The following is a 23,589-nucleotide window of genomic DNA, read 5'->3' on the forward strand; positions in this document are numbered from 1 at the left end:
TGTGGAGAGGGAATGTGAAGTAATGGCCCCAGGGTCCTGGTATTGCAGACTTAAGGTTGAAGGGAAAGCCCAGTTTGGTTGAGTCTGGAACACTTAGTCTGGAGAACCGCAGGGGTATCGCTTAGCAGGAGCGTTGGGGCCATGTCTGCCAGGCCCAGAGTTTAGCTGGCATTTATCGGATGTCCTGCTGTTGTCGCTGAGGGTTGTACACAGTGATTAATGGGACTATGAGGAGAGACCACCAGTGGTGCCAATGGAGTAACTCTGTGGAGGAAGGGATTGTGGGTCCTTGGGACAGGGTCTCTTTGGGGTTTCATCTGTCTCTCTCAGGGCAGTGTGACATTTGAAGACGTGGCTGTGTACTTCTCCTGGGAGGAATGGGGTCTCCCTGATGAGAATCAGAGACGCCTATACCATGATGTGTTGCTGGAGAACTTGGCACTTGTGACTGCCCTGGGTAAGGCCCTCATTCCCTCCCCCAGGGACCTGGGATAAGCCTTTCTGCTTTTATCCCAGGGATAGCTCTGTTTTTCTCCCATCACAAACATGGGCATTGCTTCCTTCCCCTCAGTTCCCTGGTCAGTTGCAGTCCTTGGGGCTGGGCTGAATGTACTGCCCCAAAGCCTCACTGGGAAGGTATGCAGGGTCAGTAGTCTTGCAGTTACGCTAATGGCTTCCACCTTGCTTGCCTTTCAACTGTCTGTCTGACTCTGTCCAAGTCCACAGCACTTCTCTGCCTGGTTTTGCCTCTTCCTATAGGTGATGACATTTCCTGTCCCTGCCTGCTCAAGGAACTGTAGTCACTGACATGGTTGGTACTTATGTGGACTATGGGCAGTTCTTACGGGATCCTCCTCTGAGGATTTCTTTGTAATCCTAGTCTTCTTTCCTATGGTCTGTATGTGTTAAGTTTCTCTGGGCCAGTGCTCATCACTCACCTGTCTCACCTTTCCCTTAAAACTTGCATCATGCAGGTCCCATTTAGTAGGATACATGGGAAATCCTTTACCCGCAACTCTGGCCTCATTCAACACAAAAGGGTTCACACTGGAGAGAGGCCTCAGAAGTGCAGAGAATGTGGGGAATTCTTCAGTGACCCCCAGTTTGCTCAACACCAAAAAAATTCATATCAGAAAAAGTCCTCATGAGTGCAACAAGTGTACAAAAGCTTTCAGCCAAAGGTTTAACCAACAAGTTCACCACCATATGGAAAGGCTGTATATGTGCAGCAAATGTGGGAAAGCCTTCAGTCAGTGGTCTGCTTTGATTCAGCACCAGAAGGTTCACAGTGCAGATCAGCTTTATAAGTGCAATGAATGTGGGAAAGCCTTCAGCCGAAAGTCTCACCTCACTGGACACCAGAAAGTTCACATAGCAAAGCCATAGCCATGCAAGGAGCAGGCTTTCTGCATGTTTGATATAATGACATTGGAGGAGAGCTTTTGTAAGGGAGATATCTTCCTGAAGTTGAACTCATACATCAGAATATACACAGGGAAGATTCCCTGTAAGTTTCAAGTATGAGGGAAACTTCTAGGAACCACGCTGTGCTTCCTAACCGGCTTGGGGTCCTTGCTGAAACTGTGACTGCCAGTTTTCATGGTATAAGGCAGCTCTAATTCCTGAAAGGCCCCTGTGGTATACATCAGTTACCCCAGTGTTTAGGGAAATAGATCTCTGTTCTGTCTGGAGAAAATAATGAGTAGCCTGAGTCTTACAGTGATGTCATTCCCTTCTCTCTAATTAATGTGTATACCTGACCCAGTTTTCTCCCAAAAGACCTAATCTGGGTTCTACTGGTGGCTTGCAAAGAAGGTTTGTCTTCAGGGACATTGTTTTCATTTAACACTTGTGGTGGGTTTTTTCCAGTCTCCATGTCACCAACCCATAAACTGTCTGCCTATGATTTGTGCAATAATAAAGGCCTTATTGTTTAAACCACCTTTAATCCTTGGGGTTTTATTCACCAAGAGATTGCTTTGAAAACATCATGAAGGTGTAAACAGTTTGTGTGAGAGTTCCCAACTTTGGTGCGCCTCAGAAGACAAAGTGTGATGGCAGAGAATAACTCTTCAGTTTGGGCTTAGTTCACTTTGCTGTCCAAGGCCTCCAAGGAAAGACTGCTGGCTTTGTGCAACTAATATGCAGCCTGGAAGCCAAGATTTTTTTGTGGGCCCTGATTGTGCTCACATTGAGGAGCAGCTACTTGTGAAAATCCCCCATGTTTCTGGGATTGGTTCCGTGGTCTATAGTGCATATCATGTAAAGACCACATGGCTAAGGGGAATCTCTTCCCCAGGTCCTTCAGAAGAGCCATGTGCCCTGATGCCCAGGATTTAGTAGGGTAATGATACTGGTTTTAATACTAAAGGGCTCACAGAAATCACAATTGATGAGAAACATTGGATTGATAGGGAGTGCTGGAGCCCTGCAGTCAACAACACTGAAACCCCTCTTCTAAAAGTTCACCCACAGCTATTCCAGTGGCTGTGGCTGTGTTGGGTGAGTGTGACTCCTGGCCTGTGTAACCCTAATAGCAGAGGTCATTGGCAGAGAAATTAAGGTTTTATGGATTCCTGTAGCTTTCTGGGCTGTTGACCTTAAGACTGTTATTGCACATGCAGGAAAACAAGGATAGAGAGAAGGGAGATTTCTTACTCCAGCCATACGGCCTTTGTGGCTAAGGTGGAAACATCCTCCATTGTTCAGCAGTATTTGCTATCATTGCCATCCCTCCCAAAGCATCAGGAGAGAGGTGGTAGAGATATTAGAGGGCTGCCAAACCTGATTTAAAAAAAAAAAAGGAGTGGGAGAGATCCTTACTTTTATTTTGAACCATTGCTTAAAGCTTTAGGATATAATGACATATAGTAAACTGCACATATTTAAAGTGTGTAGTTGGATAAGATTTGGCAATATAATCTACCAAACTATCATAGTTGTGATAATGAGCCTATAAGTTCCACACGTATTTACCTTTTTAAAAAATGTTATTTGACAGAAAGAGATCACAAGTAGGCAGAGAGGCAGGCAGAGAGGGAGGAGGAAGCAGGCTCCCTGCCAAGCAGAGAGCCCAATGCAGGGCTCGATCCCAGGACCCTGGGATCATGACCCGAGCCGAAGGCAGAGGTTTGTTTTTTTTTTTTAAGATTTTATTTATTTATTTGACAGAGATCACAAGTAGGCAGAGAAGCAGGCAGAGAAAGAGAGGAGGAAGCAGGCTCCCTGCTAAGCAGAGAGCCTGATGCGGGGCTCGATCCCAGGACCCTGGGATCATGACCTAAGCCGAAGGCAGAGGCTTTAACCCACTGAGCTACCCAGGCGCCCCCCCCCCCACATATTTACCTTATTTTTATTAATCTCTCTCCCTGCCCTCTCTGGCTCTCTGGGCAAACTTAGATTTACTTTCCTTTATAGTAGACTACATTTTCTACAATTTTAGTATTAAAGTATTTATTCTTTTTCTCTGGCTTCATATATACTGTGTAATTACCTTGAGATTTAAAAAGTGCATTCCTTTCATTGCTGAGTAGTGTTCTGTTGTATGGATATACTGCCATTTGTTGTCCATGTATCTGTTCCGTGACACCTGGGTTTGCAGGTTTTGGCTATTACAAATAAAACTTCTTTGAAGATTCACATATAAATCTTTATGTGGATACATGTTTCATTTTTCTTGTGTTAATACCTCTTAGTGCAATGCCTGAATCATAGGGTAGGTGAATTTTTAACTTTTTAAGAAATTTTCAAACTGATCTGAAGTGGTTAATTTTTTATATTTCCTACCAGCAGCATATGAGAGTTTCACTACATCCCTGGTTCCTGTGAGACCTTGGAACTTCCACTTAATCCTTCCTTCCATAGGGTCCATATAAAACCACTCACAGCCAGACTTGACTAGGCTCCTCAGCAACTTAGTCCCACTGCACATGTTGCCTGTATTCTAGCCCCTTTGGTTTGGTGGTGTCCTATGTGACAGGCATAGCAGGAGATGACAATGTTTGCTGACTTTCTTATTCCATCTGTGTAAGGAATAATCTTTCTCAGTCCATTTGGGCTTGCAGTTTCCTTACCAGCCACGCCTATGGCAGATTGGCAAGCCAAACCTAGCAGCTGCTGCTGCAGAGAGACGGTTGATGGCTTGACACCACACCTTTACGCGACCATGACTTTCCAGCTTCTCCATATCTAGTAAAGAGATCGCCTTTTGGCTTTCTCTTTCAAAGTTACCTGTAAGCAAAACCATTGTAAAAGGGGCTATGTGTGGGGCGTCTGGGTGGCTCAGTGGGTTAAAGCCTCTACCTTTGGCTCGGGTTGTGATCCCAGGGTCCTGGGATCGAGCCCCACATAGGGCTCTCTGCTCAGCAGGGAGTGTGCTTCCCTTCTTCTCTATCTGCCTGCCTCTCTGCCTACCTGTGATCTGTCTGTCAAATAAATAAATAAAATCTTTTAAAAAGGGGGGGGGCTATGTGTAATACTGGAGAAATATCTTTTGTAACAGACTAATAGATCTATTAAAGTGTAGTAGTTATTTTCAAAGTGAAGAGGATATTAATTATATAGTACAATATGAAAGTAGTGATAATGTGGAAATATTGGACATTGAATACAGTGGTCTCATAAGGTACACAATAGATAAGGATAAATAAATATCTGTATAACTAAAATTAAAAATATCAGGGGTGCCTGGTTGTCTCAGTAGAGTATGCAGCTCTTGATCTCTGGTTCGTGAATTCAGGCCCCATGTTGGGTATAGGGCTTACTTACAAAACAAATAAAATATATTTATCTCTGGAGAAAATCTCAAAGGAGTCAGAAAGGGGGTAAAGCCAATGGAAATTTTAAAGGGAAACTAAAAATCTAAGACATTAAAGAAGAAGCAGACATGTATCAAGATAATACAACACAAAGGAGAAAATTACAAAGGGGGGATGTTTAGAATGGGGAAACACATGCTGCCTAGACCCATTGTAATAAGGAGAATCAAGGACAGGATGATGTTATGCCACATGTACAGTAAGAGAAATAGAGGAACCAAAATCAGCTTGAGCTCATTCCCTTTCACAATTAATGAATGCAAGTGTACCGTGAAATTTTTCTGATTCATGTTACTGTTGTTGAACTTGACAAAAGGTATTTAAAACTCAGAATTCACAGAAAAATAAGGCACAATTAGAAGATAGAAAAAAAGGTAAGGTGGATTGTTCTTTCAGAGGTTAGGACCTGTTATAAAACTAGAGATGACAGCAGTTTGATATTAGATATTTGTGCAGAGCTACATGTACAGATCAGCGGAGACCATGTAGAGCTTAGAAGGAGATCCACATACATCTGGTCATCCACACTTGGTTTGGAAGGGAACTGCTGCTCCAAAGAAACACGTTCTGATGTACATCAGGACACATGAACAAAAACTTTTACAGCTGCGTTGTCATTATTGCCGACACCTGAAGGCCATACAAAGGTCCATCAGTGTAGAACAGAGACAGATTATGAAATGGTGCTCTCAGAAGCACTGAAAATGAATGATACACATTGAGCAGCATGGGTGAGTCGTACTGACACTCAGTGGCCAAAAGAAGTAAGAGCAAACAAATACATAGCATATGACTCCTTTCATATAAATATCAGTGGCATACAGAGTCAAACTATAGTTTTAGGATTTATGCACAGTTAAGGAAAACTATCAAGGAAATCCAACAGAGGGGCACCTGGGTGGCTCAGTGGGTTGGGCCTCTGCCTTCAGCTTAGGTCATGGTCCCATTGTCCTGGGATCGAGTCCGCATTGGGCTCTCTGCTCAGCGGGGACCTGCTTCCCCCTCTCTCTCTGCCTGCCTCTCTGCCTACTTGTGATCTCTCTCTGTCAAACAAAAAAACAAAAAAATCTTAAAAAAAAAGAAAGAAAAAGAAAATCCAACAGATGCTGACTTAAAAATCCAGATGTTGAGTTACTCTTGGAGGAGGTGTAGACCATGTCTGGGATGGGATACTTGACATGGCAGGACACTACTGGCATTCTTCGTATTTTCCTCAGTGGCAGATACAGAGGCATCTATTTTAGGAACATTTGTTAAATTCTAAATATATATTAATTCCCTGTACTACTGTTATATTTCACAATAAGAGTGTAAAATGGGATAAACATAAGTGTGGTCCTTAAGTGATAGCACCAAAAAACAATAAAATGAAATAATTTAATGGAGATGAATTACACATAACCTGCCCAGAGAGCAGAAAAGAGAAAAAAAAATGGAGATGGAAAAGGAAGAAAAAGAATGTTGAATATTAGGTTTAACTAGCAGGTTTCTTTCTAAAGAGACCTCTCATGAGAGGCAGAGCATGAAACAAACACAAAATCAATCAGTATCAGTATGAATTCCTCGCAGACCCAGAGAGTGATTGCTTGGCTGAAAATCAGGTGAAGTACAGATCAACCCATAAAATGCAAAAGGAAAAAAACTTTCCCAAAATGATTCACTTTGCTTCAAAAACAGCATTATCACAGTTATTTGGATGCAAGCTATTTCCATTAAGAACACTGTCTAGAATTTGGACAAATAAGTTTGAGTCCAGTTGTACAATGGAATGATGGCGGGAGTTTGTAGGTTGTAAATCTGTTCTGTCGTCTTCAGATGGACATGAGGATACTTAGCTTATAGCTGAGTTGTATGAATAACTTGTTAGTAAAACCATAGAAACAAAATAATTTCAGACCCACTCTTAGAAAATACAAAATCTGCTGTAGAACCTGCAGGCCAGTAAGATCAAGGGACAGACATGCAGGTCAGGAAGGAAGCTCACTGTGAGGTGTGTCTGCCTGAGACAGAGGAGGGGGCATCATAGATAAGGAAATTGCTCTATCTTTTGTGACTTCATTCTTTAACTGTATGATTAGGTGTCATTGGGCTAAGGCTCAGTTTTAAATACAGTGTGTTCTAATCAACTACTCAAGAATTAATTGGTCTAGGAATTACTTTAGGACTACAGAGGTCAGAGGTTAGTTGGTGATTCTGTCGGTAATTAGAAAGCTTTAAATCAGGATGGTTTAGAGAACCAAACCCTGACCTGATAGTGGGGCCTGTGTGAGAGGATGTTGTGGAAAAGATAAGGCCTCACCAGAAGACTTATGGTGTAAACTTAGCTCAAAAAAGTGTTGCACAGTGCATGAATTTTTCCAAAAATTTTCATAAAAATTGATTGGACTTAAGGAGGCTTATAAATGTCATCATTTTCTATGTGTAAATAAGTAATAAAAGGTTATACATTCTCAAAGACGTAGCATTCAGTCCTAGGATTTATCAAAATTAACTAAGAAATAGTTGTGAAATTCAGGAAAATTAAAAGATTAAATTAAAATCTTTAAAGACAGTAGGAACAGGCTGAATTAAATAGAGGAAAAGAAATCACTGGGGAAAAAACTCTTATATCCAACAGTAATGGAAGAGATAGAGTGAAAATCCTTCCTACATTCTTGAAAGTTTACCTTTTGTTTAAAATAAAAGCCAGTAATTGAAGATTGGAAACTCTGGGTTTGAAAACCATTAAACCAAAATATTTTAATCAAAATTATGAATCAGATGGAAGTTTATTAAAGTAAAACACATTTAATTATGTATGTACTAAATGACATCTAAAAAGCGAAGGTGATGCCCCTTCACTGATCTTTGCCATTGTTAGGACAAAGCTTAGAATTTGGGACGCCTGGGTGGCTCAGTTGGTTGGGCAGCTGCCTTTGGCTCGGGTCGTGATCCCAGCGTCCTGGGATCGAGTCCCGCGTCGGGCTCCTTGCTCAGCAGGGAGCCTGCTTCTCCCTCTGCCTCTGCCTGCCATTCTGTCTGCCTGTGCTTGCTCTCTGCCCCCCTCTCTCTCTGATAAATAAATAAAATCTTTAAAAAAAAAAAAAAAGAATTTTTGTCTGATTGACGGTATCCTGCAACAAATACTGTAGTTTCGTTGTTAATTAAGGTTGCACATGCGTTCCCACATGAGCCATCCAGATATTTTCCCTGATCGATCTAGCCTTACTCACCTATGTTTAGGAAAAAATACACATATTAAAACTATTAAAAGGCCCTGTTTGATGCTAGCTGTAGGGGACATTTTACTTATGTTGGCAAACCTGGTAGTTTTCGTACATTATATCCTCCTAAATGACCTTGAGCTAGTTGAGGAATGGTATATTAAGTAATCATTGCACATTGTATAAATCTATTTTGGCTTCACTATAGCTGTGTCAGGGTAGGGTGCTAATCATTGGATAGCACAGCTTCCTGGAATTGTAACTAGCACCAAATAGTCACATATATATTAACAAAGGGTGAAATGAAAAGTAGATTTATCTGCACAGATCAAAAGATAGACAACTGTTTTACCAGATTAAGGAAAACTTTTCCTTGTCCAGCAGGTAAAGCAGAACTGAGAGTCACGCATATCACTGCTGATGAGCACAAATGAGCTGAATGTCGGAAAACATGATGTTACAAACACAGCAGTGTTTACTAGCCACTGGTCTGGACTCAAAATAAGTACTAGGCAAAGAGACAAAATGGAAGAGAGAGTAACAGCAGACAAAGGAGTTTGCCAGGATCAGAATGGTGCATGTGGCTCTGTCCTCATGGGAAGGTCTGGGGCAACCGCTGAGGCTATGAATATGCTGGACTTGCTTCTTGTGCCTGAGCAGGACAAGGACCATGGAGCCACTGGCCCAGACCATGAGGCTCAAACACACAAAGTTAAAGAAAGAAAACATGGTAGCGTTTAGTGAGCCTATAAATTTATCTTGTGGTAGTCCAGAACAGTAGATGTATGTTTTTCTCAAACTAAGGTTTTTGCTGTTCAGTGGCCCAGTCATTCTTAATGGAACACAGATATTTAACAGGAGATGCAAGATCCACCAGATGAAACAGCAGAAGCCAATGCGCTTTGGAGATACTCTGAGCTCCATCACCTTGCAGATACTAGAATGAATCTTAAAAGCCTGGTAGCCACTCAACAGGCAGGTGATGCTGAGGGAAACTCCTCTGCCCACTCTGTGTACATAAAAGACAACTTTACATCCAATGTCATCCAGGAAGTATTTCCATCCAAAAGCCGCCACGGTCTGAGGGATCCCTTTGGAAAAAAGCACCAAGGAGTTGGCTAAGACCAATTGATTGAGAATTAGGTCTTTGGATTTCAACTTGTGTCCGGTGAACAAAGGGAAGTTGTAAAGACCAAAGAGGAAGGAATTTCCCAGGATCCCAACTCCTGTCTGAATGAGGAAGATAATCCCTATTTCCAATTTGAAAGAGCCCATCACATCAATATCAAGTGGAAATTGATCTTAACTGGAATTAAAGATCTGGAGGAAATCCAAAATATATGTATTACTATCTTTATGTTTCCTGTAGGGCTTTTCATTAACCACATTTTTTCCCCACATAGAAGACATTCAGAATGTGTCCTTAAAAAGCAAACAAAAGGGGCTCCTGGGTGGCTCAGTTAGTTAAGCATCCAACTCTTGATTTTGGCTCAGGTCATGATCTCAGGGTCGTGAGATCAAGCCCCACTTCATGAAGCCTGCTTAAGATCTCTCTCCCTCCCTCACTGACCCTCCCTCCCACTCCCCACCCCCCAAAAAAGTTAAAAAGCAAACAAAAGGATCAAAGAGAGGTTATCTAAAGGAGATCTTGCTAAGTAGTTGTAAATAATTCAGAACGTTTCTCCAAGGATGTGCACTTGGATTATTGAAGGAGGGAGTTATGGGGTATTTAGACATACACTTTCACATTAACTATAGACAGGTGGATTCATTCAAAATGTTTAGATACAATTGTGATTTTTCTAACAGCAATTAAAATTGAAAGATAATTTTAAGAAAAAGTAGTGGAATACACATATGAACTTTATCAAAGAAGAATTTTAAACCAAGGGAAAGTTCGAGAAATAGTTTTGAAAAGAAAACATGAAATGAATTTAATTATCCAACAAAGATGCCATTTTATGTGGAGAATTTCTACAATTACTATAAATCAGAGATAACTTTGAGGAGTCTCTGACTTATTAACAGCTGTGATCACTAGTCATTCCTATGCTCAAAGTGTAGTCATTCAAGGGCAAAAATAAGAGACTCATTTTATTCCCTTAATCAAATGGAACGGTGGCCATGGAGCCATGGTTAGGGGCTAAATTATGTGCACTTTGCTTTCAGAGAAAAAATATTGAAAGTATATCATTATGTACTTGGGTAGAACTTTATATGTCAGAACAAACCAACCTGTCGATGCTACAGGTGTATGGGGGTGAACACACTAGTATTTCATATTGATCAGAAAGGACAATGAAGTTCTGTTGGGGTAGAAGGAGAAGATTTAATAGATAATTATAATTTTACATTGATTTTGAAATCTGGTCGTAGGTCAGGGTAAAATTGAGAATCTGAGAATAATGAAGTCCCTGATGATCTCTGCTCTCTTAAATGTGCAATCTTTAGTCACTTTTCTCTTAAAAGAGCATATCTCCAGGATTTGGAGGTTTATACTCTTCCACCAATCATAGACTCCTTTAAATACACAGGCTCTCAGTGATTAAAAACGAAATCCTACGGCATAAATCTGCAGTTGCCACCCAATAACCAAGTGTCCATTCCCAGATGAGAACTAAAAATCATCATCTTACTGTTCTTTACTTCTGCTTAGAGGTAAGCCTTTGCCCTGAATGTCATGAGGGTTCTGCATGTCTGTTTATTCAGAGGCAAGAGGTGAAGATGTCAGGGTAATAGGGAAGAAGGAAGTACGTGCTTAGGAGCCCTGAAGCAGACAGAGGAGCACAACAGTGTGTCTGGATCCCTCAGAAAACTCCCTGATGCTTTTTTTTTTTTTCAGCATAACAATATTCATTATTTTTTCACCACACCCAGTGCTCCATGCAATCCTTACCCTCTATAATACCCACCACCTGGTACCCAACCTCCCACCTTCCCACCACTTCAAACCCCTCAGACTATTTTTCAGAGTCCATAGTCTCTCATGGTTCACCTCCCCTTCCAATTTCCCCCAACTCCTTTCTCCTCTCTAATTCCCCTTGTCCTCCATGCTATTTGTTATGCTCCACAAATAAGTGAAACCATATGATAATTGACTCTCTCTGCTTGACTTATTTCTCTCAGCATAATCTCTTCCAGTCCTGTCCATGTTGCTACAAAAGTTGGGTAATGGATAAGGAAAATGTGGTCCATATACACTATGGCGTATTATGCCTCCCTGATGCTTTTAATCGTAAGATCACTTGCTTGAATCCCATGAGTTTCTTACTAGGTTTTATGGAATACATTCTATTTCCTCAGAGTTTCTGACCCTTGTTTTTTGAAATAGCCACCTACCAAACAGATTTTATTTGCTGCCAGCACGGTAGCTGCAGTGGCGACATCTGTATACATCTGTGGAGATGGGGACTCTGAAGCCTGAGATGAATATTGGGGATTCCATGATTTCACTTCTTGCTAGGCAGTGATTACCTCTTCACTTGTAATTGCTAGGAGAAGGTCTGTATGGGATTTAAGATTACATCTGAAAAGCATTTGTGAGTTGAGCAAATTATTTAAGGCTATTGATGTTAATTAACAAATTTATACAAGGAGGGGACGCCTGGATGGCTCAGTGGGTTAAAGCCTCTGCCTTTGGCTTGGGTCGTGATCCCAGGGTGCTGGGATCAAGCCCCCAGTCAGGCTCTCTGCTCAGCAGGGAGCCTGCTTCCCTTCCTCTCTCTCTGCTTGCCTCTCTGCCTGCTTGTGATCTCTGTCTGTCAAATAAATAAAATCTTTTTAAAAATCTATACAAGGAGAATGACTAAAGAAATAGAGAAGTTGGTGAAGTTGGCGGTTGGCTAAGTCTCGGTGGGGCACTGTAGACCTTTGTAAATAATTTGGAATTTCTCTAAGTGAAATGGTGAGCCAGTGTATACATAGTATTGGAATATAGAGGGGCATGACCCAACCTGTGTATTGAAAGGCTCAGTCTGGGGCACCTGGGTGGCTCAGTGGGTTAAGGCCTCTGCCTTCGGCTCAGGTCATGGTCCCGGGGTCCTGGGATCGAGCCCCGCATTGGGCTCCTCGGGGAGCCTGCTTCCTCCTCTCTCTCTGCCTGCCTCTCTGACTACTTGTGATTCTGTCTAATAAATAAATAAAATCTTTAAAAAAAAAAAAGAAAGGCTCAGTCTGGTGTCTGTACTGTATATGGACTAGGGGGAAGAGAGGAAGCGGACAGGTCAATGAGTCACTATCACACCATAATTTGAACAGGGAAAGCTTAAAGAAACAGAGGACTAGAGTAACAAAGGATTGGAGGATTAGAAGGATCAAGAACTCTGAATAGTATGGGATTGTCAGATATAAGCAACTCCAGGCTGGAGATAGAGCCGTCACACAGCCTATCCCAGGATGAAATCTGTACCCTGTGGGCGAGTGCACAGCTGGACCACGGAATGACAGAGAAATCTCCGGGAGTCTCCAGCTCTCAGGTCCGACCGTGCATGCTAGCCAGCAGCTTTCCCAACACCACCATCCCCAAGAACTTTTAAAGTGGCTTACCTCTGACCCTCAAGAATAGTTTTCCCAGACACTCCCGACTTCCAGAGGACAGTTCCCAGAAGTACGGCTGGTGAGGCATCAAAGCAACTCTGTCATTCCATAAGTCACCACCTGCCCTTTTGGACAAGATCTTTTAAAGGACAAGGTCTCTGGTAGGGTTGAGGGTATCTCAACCCCCACCTGGACACACAGTCTCAGCCCAAAGGGTGGTCACTTCTAATACTTGCTCTTCCTGTATGTTTTGGGGCTCTTTTTGTTTTTACTGACCAATCTGTCATTATAGCAATCTCCTATTGGTCTTCTATATTAAACTCTCACTGTGAAAATTCTGGTGTGGTTTCGCTTATTAAACTCTCAAAGTGAAAATTCACTTTGCAAGCAATTAAATAAGAACTATAGCACCCTTTGTTGGTGTGTGTGTGTTGGTGTGTGTGTACACTGATGTGCTTGTCACATTTGCATGCGCCTGTGTGTGTGTTTGATCAGAAGCCAATGCACTTTGAGGATTTACCTTTGAGTTCCATCCATCTAAAGAAATTGAGGGCAGAGCTCATTGGCCTGAAGGCCACCGAGGAGGGAGGTGGTGCTAAGGAAAACCCCCTGCCCATTCTGTATTTTAAAAAAAGAAAAAAGACAGGTTTAAATTCTGCATCATCCAGGACACAAATTCTTTCCCAAACTGCCACTGCCTGAAGAATCCCTATAGAGAAAAGAATTAAGGATATAGCTAGTAATAGTTTATTTAGAATAAGGCTTCTGGGTCTCATCTTGCATCCAGCAAGCAGAATGAAATGATTAAGACAAAGGAGTGAAGAATTACCCATGATGCCAAACCCTGGCAGAGGAAGAAAATCCCCATTTCCAAGTTGACAGAACTCGTCATACCAATATCTAGTGGAGCTTGATCTTAAATGAAGTCAGAAGAATTAAAAATAACAAGTATGTTATCATCATCCTGCCCAGCAGTTCTAGTGTTAAGCTCAACACAGGTTTCTCACTGTAAACGAGCATTAAGAGTATATGTGTGAGGGTCACTTACTAATGTTGTGCTTTGGAAATAACGTAAACGTCGAGCAGAACAGGCCCTGGTTCACTGCAGCTGTAGACAAGGAGGAACTCCTCACTGAAAGTATGGAGTTACCTCCAGAATATATTCTTACATGGGAAAAAAGTGAGATGCAGACGAGCAGATGAAGTAAGGTCTATTTTTCTAAGAATTCAAAGAATACTAGTATAAATATAAGTATGAATATAAAGAAATATAGTTTGAAGAGGACTATGGGAGGATTAACAAAAACATAAAAATGATGTCCTCATGGACAGAGAAAGTTGGAGGCTAGACTTCTCTGAACTGACCTTGTATTATGTTATGACTGTTATAAAACTGGAAATACTTTGGGGCACCTGGGTGGCTCAATGGCTTAAGCCACTGCCTCCGGCTCTGGTCATGATCCCAGGGTTCTGGGATCAAGCCCCGCAGGGGGCTCTCTGCTCAGCAGGGAGCCTACTTCCCCCTCTCTCTCTGCTTGCTACTCTGCCTACTTGTGATCGCTCTCTCTCTGTCAAATAAAAAATTAAATCTTAAAAAAAAAACTGGAAATACTTTGCATCTTTACCAAACAACATAAAACAAATGTATAATAGAATAACCCATTACTTTCAATGCCAAATGAATTTTAAGACATGTTTGTGTGTATGTGTGCAAACCTTGTTATGTGTGAAGTTTGGGGCCAATCCACATAAATAATAACTTTTGAGAAACTTAAAAAAATAATGTTGTCTGTTTATTTTTACTGGGATATATTCAGACAAAACACCAGCCAAGAAATTGTGAACTGGTATCTAATATCATATTCTTTAGTAAAATCATAGTTTTTTAAAATGATGGAATAAGAATATTAATATACTTGAGAATCAAGACTTTTAGGAAAAAATAAAAGAAATAGAAAACCAAACTGTTTTAAGATGCTATATTTTTTCATTTCCTTGAAAAAAAATCAACATTAACCAATCTGTATTTGATTTAAAATATACAGAAAGACATGAACAAGTCTAGCTATTATGACCAACTGGTGAGCACCTCCATTCTATAGATTGTGACCTCTAAATGCAGTTTCTCACTAAAAAGGTATAAGACATCTTGACAAAAATTTGACAATTCCTAATCCACATGGGAAAAATGAAACATCTTGTTAAACCATCAAGCAAGAACGCTGTGAAAAACTTCTAGTGGGAGGCAGTAAGAAGGAACTATACTACCTCTGAAGTATCCTTCACAATAAATGACTATAATTTGAGTAAACCATTAGCAAAAATCACACATTTCATGGCTGTCTGGGACAGTGTGTGAAACAATATCAGTGGAATGCAATAAATTAATAGAATGTATTAAATTATTCTAGATCAATGATCCATTTATTTTTTATTAAAAATGAGGGGGAAAATAGGAGGACTTACTATTTGCCAGACTCTTAATAGAAAAACACAAATTAGAGAGGCTTGGGTGGCTCAGTCCATTAAGCATCTGCCTTTGGCTCAGGTCATGATCCCAGTGTCCTGGACTGGAGTCCTGCACTGCGCTCCTTGCTCAGCAGAGAGCCTGCTTCTCCCTTTGCCTGCTCCGTCTGCAGCTCCCCCTGCTTGTGCTCTCTCACACTCTCTCTGATAAATAAAATCTTTAAAAAAAAAAACCCATGAATTATATGGGGATATTGATTAGATCCTGATTCAAATGATTATTAGTGGGGTGTGGTTTTTTTGAGGAAATAAGGAAAACATGAGCTATTATTGTTATTTAATGGTTAAATGGTTAAATAATAATGTTAATTATTGTTTTTGTTATTGTACAATAATTATGAAGGTACTCAGGTCCTCCTTGTGAATGGAAACCATCTTTAGATCCCATATCATTGTGTTGAAGTATGTTCTTGATTATTTACTCAAGAATATAATGACATATATGAATTTATTTGTTAAGTAATCCAGTGTGGATAATGTGAGTAGCAGTGTAGATGAAATGAAATGACTGTGCTGAAAGTGGTACTCAGTCTATGAGCCTGATGCTATTATCTTTCACACATATTTGGAATTTTCCATTGTGCCAGTTTTCAAAAGCATTTTATTCTCAATAATATTTTCTAAGTTTTATGTCTTCAAGAAAATATTTTTCAACCTGAGACAATGTGCTTTTTATTCTTAGTGTTTCATTGTTAAATTATGTTATTCTGACTATATTTAAATGTTTTTCTATCTTTAGACAGGACTCAAAAAATCAGATGATGTCTGTATCTAGAGGGACCAGATAAATGAGCAGTTTGGAAACTAAAGAAAGTAAAACCTGCCTAATATACAGGTGCTTGTGTGCTCATCAGTTAATGAAATGTGTCAGATTTTTACATAATTCTAAAAATAAGGAATCTAGCTTAATAAATAAGTTGCCATACTATTTAAAAGAAAGAAATAATCATGTTAAGAAAACTCTTTGGGGGCAGGTATCCAAACCAAGTCTGATTTGTATGAGCCTTTGTGGCAAGTCAGTGATTTCACTGATAAAAAACCTTATCACTGATGGAAAAAGAAGCCAAGATCTAAAATATATTAATAGAAAATGAAATTCAACAAGATTTTAAGGGGAGGCTTCCCAAGAATGGGCTTTCTTCAAGAAATACTCTGTTCGGTACTGAATGGAGAAATACGGAAATATTCCCAAATTGATCACAAATAAGAGGACTCTGCTGGTCCCTTATTGACTCACCAATTTCCTGGCATTTCAACAAGGCAGGGAATAGCTGTGAGATATATTTATTTTAAATGGAAATAGACTGAGAGCTGAAATTCCTGAGTATCTCAGAGGCACTATCGGACCACATAAAAGGTTAGAATTAACAACATAGTTTAACATTTACGTATATGCTATAAAAACAATCAGAAATCAACCAGTTTTCTATATGTAGTAAATATTGTCTCTATAATTATAAATATAAATACACTAAATACAGTTTTGTAAAATACCAAATAGTCTACTAAAATATTCTTTAAAGGAAATAATTTAAGCTAAATAATGTGGTGAAATATTAAAGCAAAATTAAAGCCCTATTAAAAGCTTAAAATCAGTACTAAAGGACTATTAAAGTCCTGATTATTCCTTTTGTCTGTCCCCCACAAACTTTTTGCTACCTTTGTATGTGTGTGTGTGTGTGTGTGTGTGTGTATTAAGATTTTATTTATTTGAAAGAGAGCATAAGCGAGGCAGCACAAGCAAGGGAAGCAGCCAAGGGAGAGGAAGATACAGACTCCCCCCTGAGCAAGGAGCCTGACACGGGGCTTTATCTCAGGACTCTGAGATCATGACCTGAGCCCAAGGTAGCTGCTTACCCGACTGAGCTACCCAGGTGCCCTTGCCACATTTTTCTTACCATAAAAATTTTGTTCCTATCATGCAAACAAATGAGACAGTATTTTCTGTAAATGAGATATGAATGTTTACAAATGAGAGAAATTTCTAAACATACTAGACTTTAGTTAGCACGACATGCCGCCTCCCCCATGCACCACGTAGAGCAGCGTCTCCAGAAGCCCTTGGGCATCTACCGGGTGGTGCTCAGACACTCACCATCTGGGGCTCCTGTTCTCTTACTGCTGACCACGCGCCTGCATGTTAAGTCTCTAGAGGGGAACCTGTGAGGTGCGGTGTGCTGCGGGCAAGTGAGAAAGAGTTTCATAAGGGCTGTAACTGAGGGAGAGGGGGCCACTGGGGTGGCCCTGAGCCGGGTGGACAAGGGTGGCAAGAGCCTCTGGTTTCTTCAGCTGGGTTCCAAGAGCAGATGTCTCCTATGCCCCTCAGTCTTTTATGTTCGATTTCAGAAAGCCTCATGCTTTTAAGAGAATGGATATTCCTGGATTTCCTGAGATAAATTCCTTACTATAATGAAGAACTGGAAAAAAAAATAGCTACTCACCCAGTTGGTGTGTGCTGTGAGGCCAGTGGCTGCAGTGATGGTACCTGTGTGGGTGTGGAAATGGGGCTTTTGAACCCTGAGGTTAAGGTTTTGAGATGCCATGACCTCATCTGGTTTCTGAAAGTGATTGTCATTTCACCTGTAATTGCACTGACAGTGTCTATGGGGGATTTAAGATTACTTCTGGAAAATATTTATGAATTGTGCATTATCACTGAACTATTAAAAGTGATTGATGGAGGTATCCAACAGGAATGGCACAACAGCATGGGGAGAGCAAAAATCCTAATGTAATTGAACAGAAGACACTGAAATCCCCTAAGTGAAAGAACGAAGCTGAGCACATCTTACCCACTTAGTTCGGTATTTATATCCAAAATATTTCTCTTCCTTCCTCAGAGCCCTGAAGGTACTGAAATTGAAGGGAGAGACCCTAATGGATGTGTAGAGTTAGAAACAACATATGAGAAAAAAAAAAAAAAAAGAAACAACATATGACGTTGCAAATGATGGGAACTCTGCTTTGTTCAGTGCTTCAGCAGATACTTAACAGTGTCCCTTATGTGGGTCAGGCACATTTCTAGGTATATGGTATATGAGTGCACAGAACATAAACAAGGCGTGTTTCCTTATGGAAATTGCCTTGTGGTGAAGAAAAACAGACAAGCAATGGGTCTTGTTGAATTACTTGGTGTCTTGGAAGGTAATAGGTCTCACGGAAGGAGAAAAGAACCAGACTGCTTAAAGAAAGTGAGGGGGTGGGGAAGCATTATGATAGTAAATTGGGTCTCCGTAGTAGGATTCAGCGAAGATGAAATTTGGAGGAAAATGTTAAGGTGGCTAGTGATAAATTCCTCATTTATTCCTGCCCAAATGGTACATACCCATTTTCCTGTTTTACTGCACTAGACAAGAACACCAGTATTAATACTGGACACAAGTGTGGAGAGTAGGCATCCTGGTTTTGCTCACGATCTCAGGAGCATGTTTTATAGTGGACAAAGAGGTATGGCAGTTAACCACATTTGCAATAGCACTTTTGTATGAGCTCCTTAGGAGGATCCCTTCTAAGTTTAATGACTCTCTCTGTCCTTGTCACACACACATCCCAAAATTTTTCTTAAAAAATTGCTTTGGAGAAAAGTATTTTGTACAGAATGGGGAAAAAAACCCTCAACATAAGAAAATTTGTGGGAGGCTTCTTTTTTTTTTTCTTTATTTTTATTTTTTTAAAAGATTATTTATTTATTTCACAGACAGAGATCACAAGTCAGACAGAGATCACAAGTAGGCAGAGAGGCAGGCAGAGAGAGGGGGAAGCAGGCTCCCTGCTGAGCAGAGAGCCTGATATGGGGCTTGATCCCAGGACTCTGGAATCATGACCCGAGCTGAAGGCAGAGGCTTTAACCCACTGAGCCACCCAGGTGCCCTTGTGGGAGGCTTCTAAAGCAGTAGTTCAAGGAAAACGTATCACATTAAACACTTTAAAAAAAAAAAAAAAAAAAGGTCTCTGGGCCCCTGGCTGGCTCATTCTGTGAAGCATGTGACTCTTGATCTCAGGGTGGTGAGTGCAAGCCCCACATTGGGTGTGGAAGCTACTTAAAAAGAGAAAGGTCTCAAATCAAGGATCTCACCTTTAGAAACCAGAAAAAGAGAACTGAAATGCAGAGAAAGCAGAAGGAAATAATAAAGATCAAAACAAAAATGAATGCAATAGACAATGAAGAACTGTACAGAAAATTCATGAAACCCAAAGCTTTAAGATCAATACACTGATGAACCTCTATCCAAACTGATCATATAAAAAGAGGGGAATATACAAACTTCCAATGTTGGAAATGTTAGAATAAATAAATAAATATATATTAGAAGTGACATCACTAGAGATTCTACAGGTATTAAAAAGATAATAAGGGGGTTGCCTGGGTGGTTCAGTGGGTTAAAGCCTCTGCCTTCGGCTCAGGTCATGATCCCAGGGTCCTGGGATCGAGGCCCCGCATCGCATCGGGCTCTCTGCTCAGCAGGGAGCCTGCTTCCCGCCCCCCCACCTGCCTCTCTGCCTAATTGTGATCTGTGTCTGTCAAATGAATAAATAAAATCTTAAAAAAAAAAAAAAAAAAAAAAAAGGAAGCAGCCCACACTGGGGCTCCAACCCCCGACCCTGAGATCAGGGCCTGAACCAAAAACAAGAGTCTGAGACTTAACCAACTGTGCCAGGCGCCCTGATGTCACAGCATTTTTGCATAAATACATTACCCTTATATTTCTGTATCTTTTGTTGGCGAAAGTCCTGATTCCAGTTACATAAATACATGTACTTAATTTGTTTCAGTATTTAACAATAATATGATGATTCATGAAATTTTAAGGCCCTTGCAGATATTTCTACCTTTATGTATGACTAGTAATATACAGTCAGAACTTCTTTTTTTCTGTGTTGTTTGAATTATTACTCCTTTGTAGGGAAGCTCTACACTTACTGCACAATCAAGTTTACATACCTTTTTTGCCTTTGAATTTTATGGATTTTTATTTCATTTTAACATGGTTTGATAATGTTATTACCAAAAATATTTATAGTTTTCCCAAAATCAAACATACAACATCTGGTCAGTTCATTACTAGTGTCTGTTCCTGTCTTTAAACCCTGGTCAGTGACTTTTCTAAAGCAGTCACACTCCTTTTAAAAAATTTTATTATTGGGGCGCCTGGGTGGCTCAGTGGTTAAAGCCTCTGCCTTTGGCTCAGGTCATGATTCCAGGGTCCTGGGATCGGGCCCCGCATTGGGCTCTCTGCTCAGCAGGGAGCCTGCCTCCTCCTCTCTCTCTCTCTCTCTCTCTGCCTGCCTCTCTGCCTACTTGTGATGTGTCAAATAAACAAATAAAAATCTTTAAAAATTTTATTATTATTATTTTTATTTGACAGAGAGAGACACAGTGAGAGAGGGGACACAAGCAGGGGGAGTGGGAGAGGGAGAAGCAGCCTTCCTGCTGAGCCGGGAGCCCAATGTGGGGCTCAATCCCAGGACCCTGGGATCATGACCTGAGCCAAAGACAGACGCTTAATAACAGCCACCCAGGTGCCCCAGGAGTCACACTTCTTACAATGGCTCATCCTTAAACAGTCTTTAAAGGCGACTGAATATGTAAGTACAAATGTACACATACACAAATATATTTGTGTGCACATGCATTTCTTTACATTTTTCTAAGTTAAAAAAATCAGGATATGGTAGAGTATACTGAACCTTGACTTTTTTTCATCTAACAAAATATCTCCTATTTTCTCATTTCACATATAGCATTTAGGGATTTTTTTCATTCCATTTTAGCATTGTAGTTGTGGGGAGCCATGCAGCAAGAGCTGGGAGTCACGTAGATGGATATGCCTGAGGAGGAAGGGCTGTGAATGTTTAACCCAAAGAAAAATGGGTGCGCTCATGGACGACGCACGTTCAATGCCTGGAGTCACAAGGAGGGTATATGATTAACCTGCAGTTTTGGGAAAGGCACAAGATCTGTAGAACAATAGAAACCTATGGAGTCATGTAGGTGCTCACGAGCATCTCTCATGCTCATGGATAAGGTCACTAGTAGTCCTTCTGATTGGTGTTTAGGTGAATCGCGTGATATGGTGATTGGGCATTTGTAACTACTGATACTATAATAAGGGGCTTAATTGAGGAGCGGGGTTCCCGAATCAAGATATGTAGAAGACTGACAATAAAGAAGTTTGCCACTCAACCTCGTCTGCGGGTCGTTCTTGCGGGTCGAGAGCGACATCTGGTGCCGAGACCCGGGAACCCGACTCTGGACGTGGACCGAGGATTGGGGTAAGAGCAACGAGAAAGTTTGCCCTAAGGGCCCAAGGGCAACGAGCTAAAGTGCGCGCCTATTTCCTGTCTTTAGACGGGGGTGGATTCTCTGAGGACGAGTTTAAGGTTCCCCAGAAGGGAGAAAAGTCTCCGGGGACGAGTTTAAAAGGGCTAAAATAAAGTTTCTCAGAGGGGAGAAAGCTTTCCGGTATGGGAAACGAGCTAGCCCGGTATAAAATGGAAGGTCCATTGAGAGACCTTTTGAAAGCTCATGGCACTCCATTAAAGACTAAAACTGCTCGCGCCTTCTTAAAAGAGGCCGGTGAAATTGCCCCTTGGTTCATAGAGGAAGGGCTCTTAAGTGTACCGCAATGGGAACATCTTGGAGAAGAGTTACGGCGCAGTACTACTGTTACTCCCGAAACTCTTGCGGTATGGTCTTTGGTAAAAGTGTGCTTACAATCGTCACGAGAACGTTTAAAGCAGGTGGTACAGCAAGGGGGGCAAATTTTGGAAAAGTTAAAGGAAGAATCCCTTAGAGGCTCCTCGAGAACCTCTGGTGCAGAAAGCAGCAGTTCTACGGACTCCTCCGATAGTTCACCTCCAGGCACAAAACAAACTGAAAAACCTAAGGAGAGGGTGGTCTTGAAGCCTCCTAGTGGAAAAAAGTCTAATACTGCTCACTTATCAAAGAAGGCCACTGGCCCAACAGCCCCACCGAGTGAGTGGCCGCCGCCTTATCGGCCTGGTTGCGCGAAGGTGTGCCATTGCTCTGATTGTGTGATAGCTAATTGGAGGGAAGTCCTCGGCCCAGAAAAGGGTTTTTTCCCGGTGCTGGAGGACCAACAACGGCAGAGATATCATCAGCCTTTAGATTTTAAGTTGGTAAAGCAGCTTAAGGAAGCAGTTAGTGCATATGGGCCCCAAGCGGCTTTTACAGTGTCCATTGTGGAGTCGCTAGGAGCCCTATTTCTGGTTCCCGAGGATTGGGCCAACTTGGCCAGGGCGATATTAAGTGGAGGGCAATATCTAGAATGGAAAATCCAAAATCAGGACAATTGTCTGGACACAGCACGGAGAAATGCAGCCGCGGGTAACCCGCAATGGAATTTGGAAATGCTGACAGGCACGGGGCCATACCTCGGGGCCCAAGTGCAGAGTACATACCCCCCTGCGATGTATCAACAAATAGCCACAGCGGCCCTCAGGGCTTGGAAGACACTGAAAGGGGCAGGAGACTTGCAAGGCCAATTATCCAAACCCGACCCGGTGCTTAGATGGCACCGAGGTTCTCTTTGTGTTTTTCCGCAGGACGCGCCTGCTCCAATCTGGGTACCGGAACGCCTCACCAGGCTGGTCGCGGTAGAACCTGTGGAAGATGCTGCTGCTGATGGTGAGAATGATGATGACTGTTCTGCTGCCTGTCCTCCGGAAGATGGAGCCAATTCCACTGAGGCCGGAACAAGAGATGAATCTTCAAGGATCAAAGAGCCGCTGTCTTAGGCGTAGATTAGCGTCTTTCCTAATAGTCTTAGTTATGTTCATAGTCCCCGGAGAAGCGGCTCCTTACTGGGCTTATCTGCCTGACCCTCCGGTAGTACAGCCAGTCACCTGGAATAATCCTACGCCTAGGGTATTCACCAATCTTGTTGATTTGCTTGGGGGATTGGCGGATAAAGGGGTAGGGTCTACTTTTTCCAAAACCTTTTCGTGGGAAGCTACGTCTTCTATGCCTCCTATATGTTTTCAGTTCTTTACTAATGATTTCCCTCAATATGGTTGTGTTTATACTAATTGGTTTTATAGATATCTTTCCACTTATGCGGGTACTGATGGATATCGGCCCCCTGTGACTGATGTTCATCGTTGGGGTCTCCTGGAAGTATTTCCTTCGCCTTCGTCTTCTATTAATAGCTCTGCCATTGGAATGCGACCACCAGGACGCCTACCCTGTGCAGAGATAATCGTCAGAAAAGCGGAGGGTCCTTTGTGGACTGAATATTATTTGCCAAGACCATTGGTCATCTCCCCGACGGGTATTGATTTTCCTATCACGGACTGGTCTAAGAATGATATACGAAGCTCTTACCATTATCAATATATTCCAGGAAGTATACTTACTACACAACAAGAAATGTTTCATCCTGACCTGTGGAAACTGGTAGCCGCTATGGGACCTATTAATAATTCTAGAGCTATACCAGAATCGGGAAGTCTTACTTTTCGTACTTGTGTACCTAAACCATTTTTGC

General features: G+C 41.5%; 2 protein-coding genes across 3 annotated transcripts in view; one reads left to right on the top strand and one right to left on the bottom strand.

The window, feature by feature from the left end:
* The window catches only part of LOC116579382 (zinc finger protein 501-like), a 46,721-nt gene that overhangs the window by 15,784 nt on the left and 7,348 nt on the right, over positions 1-23,589 (top strand). The gene's annotated exons all lie outside the window — the stretch shown is intronic.
* On the bottom strand, positions 8,312-9,295 carry LOC116579417 (vomeronasal type-1 receptor 1-like). Its single transcript, XM_032324823.1, is given in 2 exon segments — positions 8,312-8,557; positions 8,559-9,295. Coding segments are annotated over 2 exon segments (918 nt in total). The 3' UTR covers positions 8,312-8,376.

This window comes from Mustela erminea, chromosome 19, assembly GCF_009829155.1.
Source record: "Mustela erminea isolate mMusErm1 chromosome 19, mMusErm1.Pri, whole genome shotgun sequence".
Taxonomy (NCBI): Eukaryota; Metazoa; Chordata; class Mammalia; order Carnivora; family Mustelidae; genus Mustela; species Mustela erminea.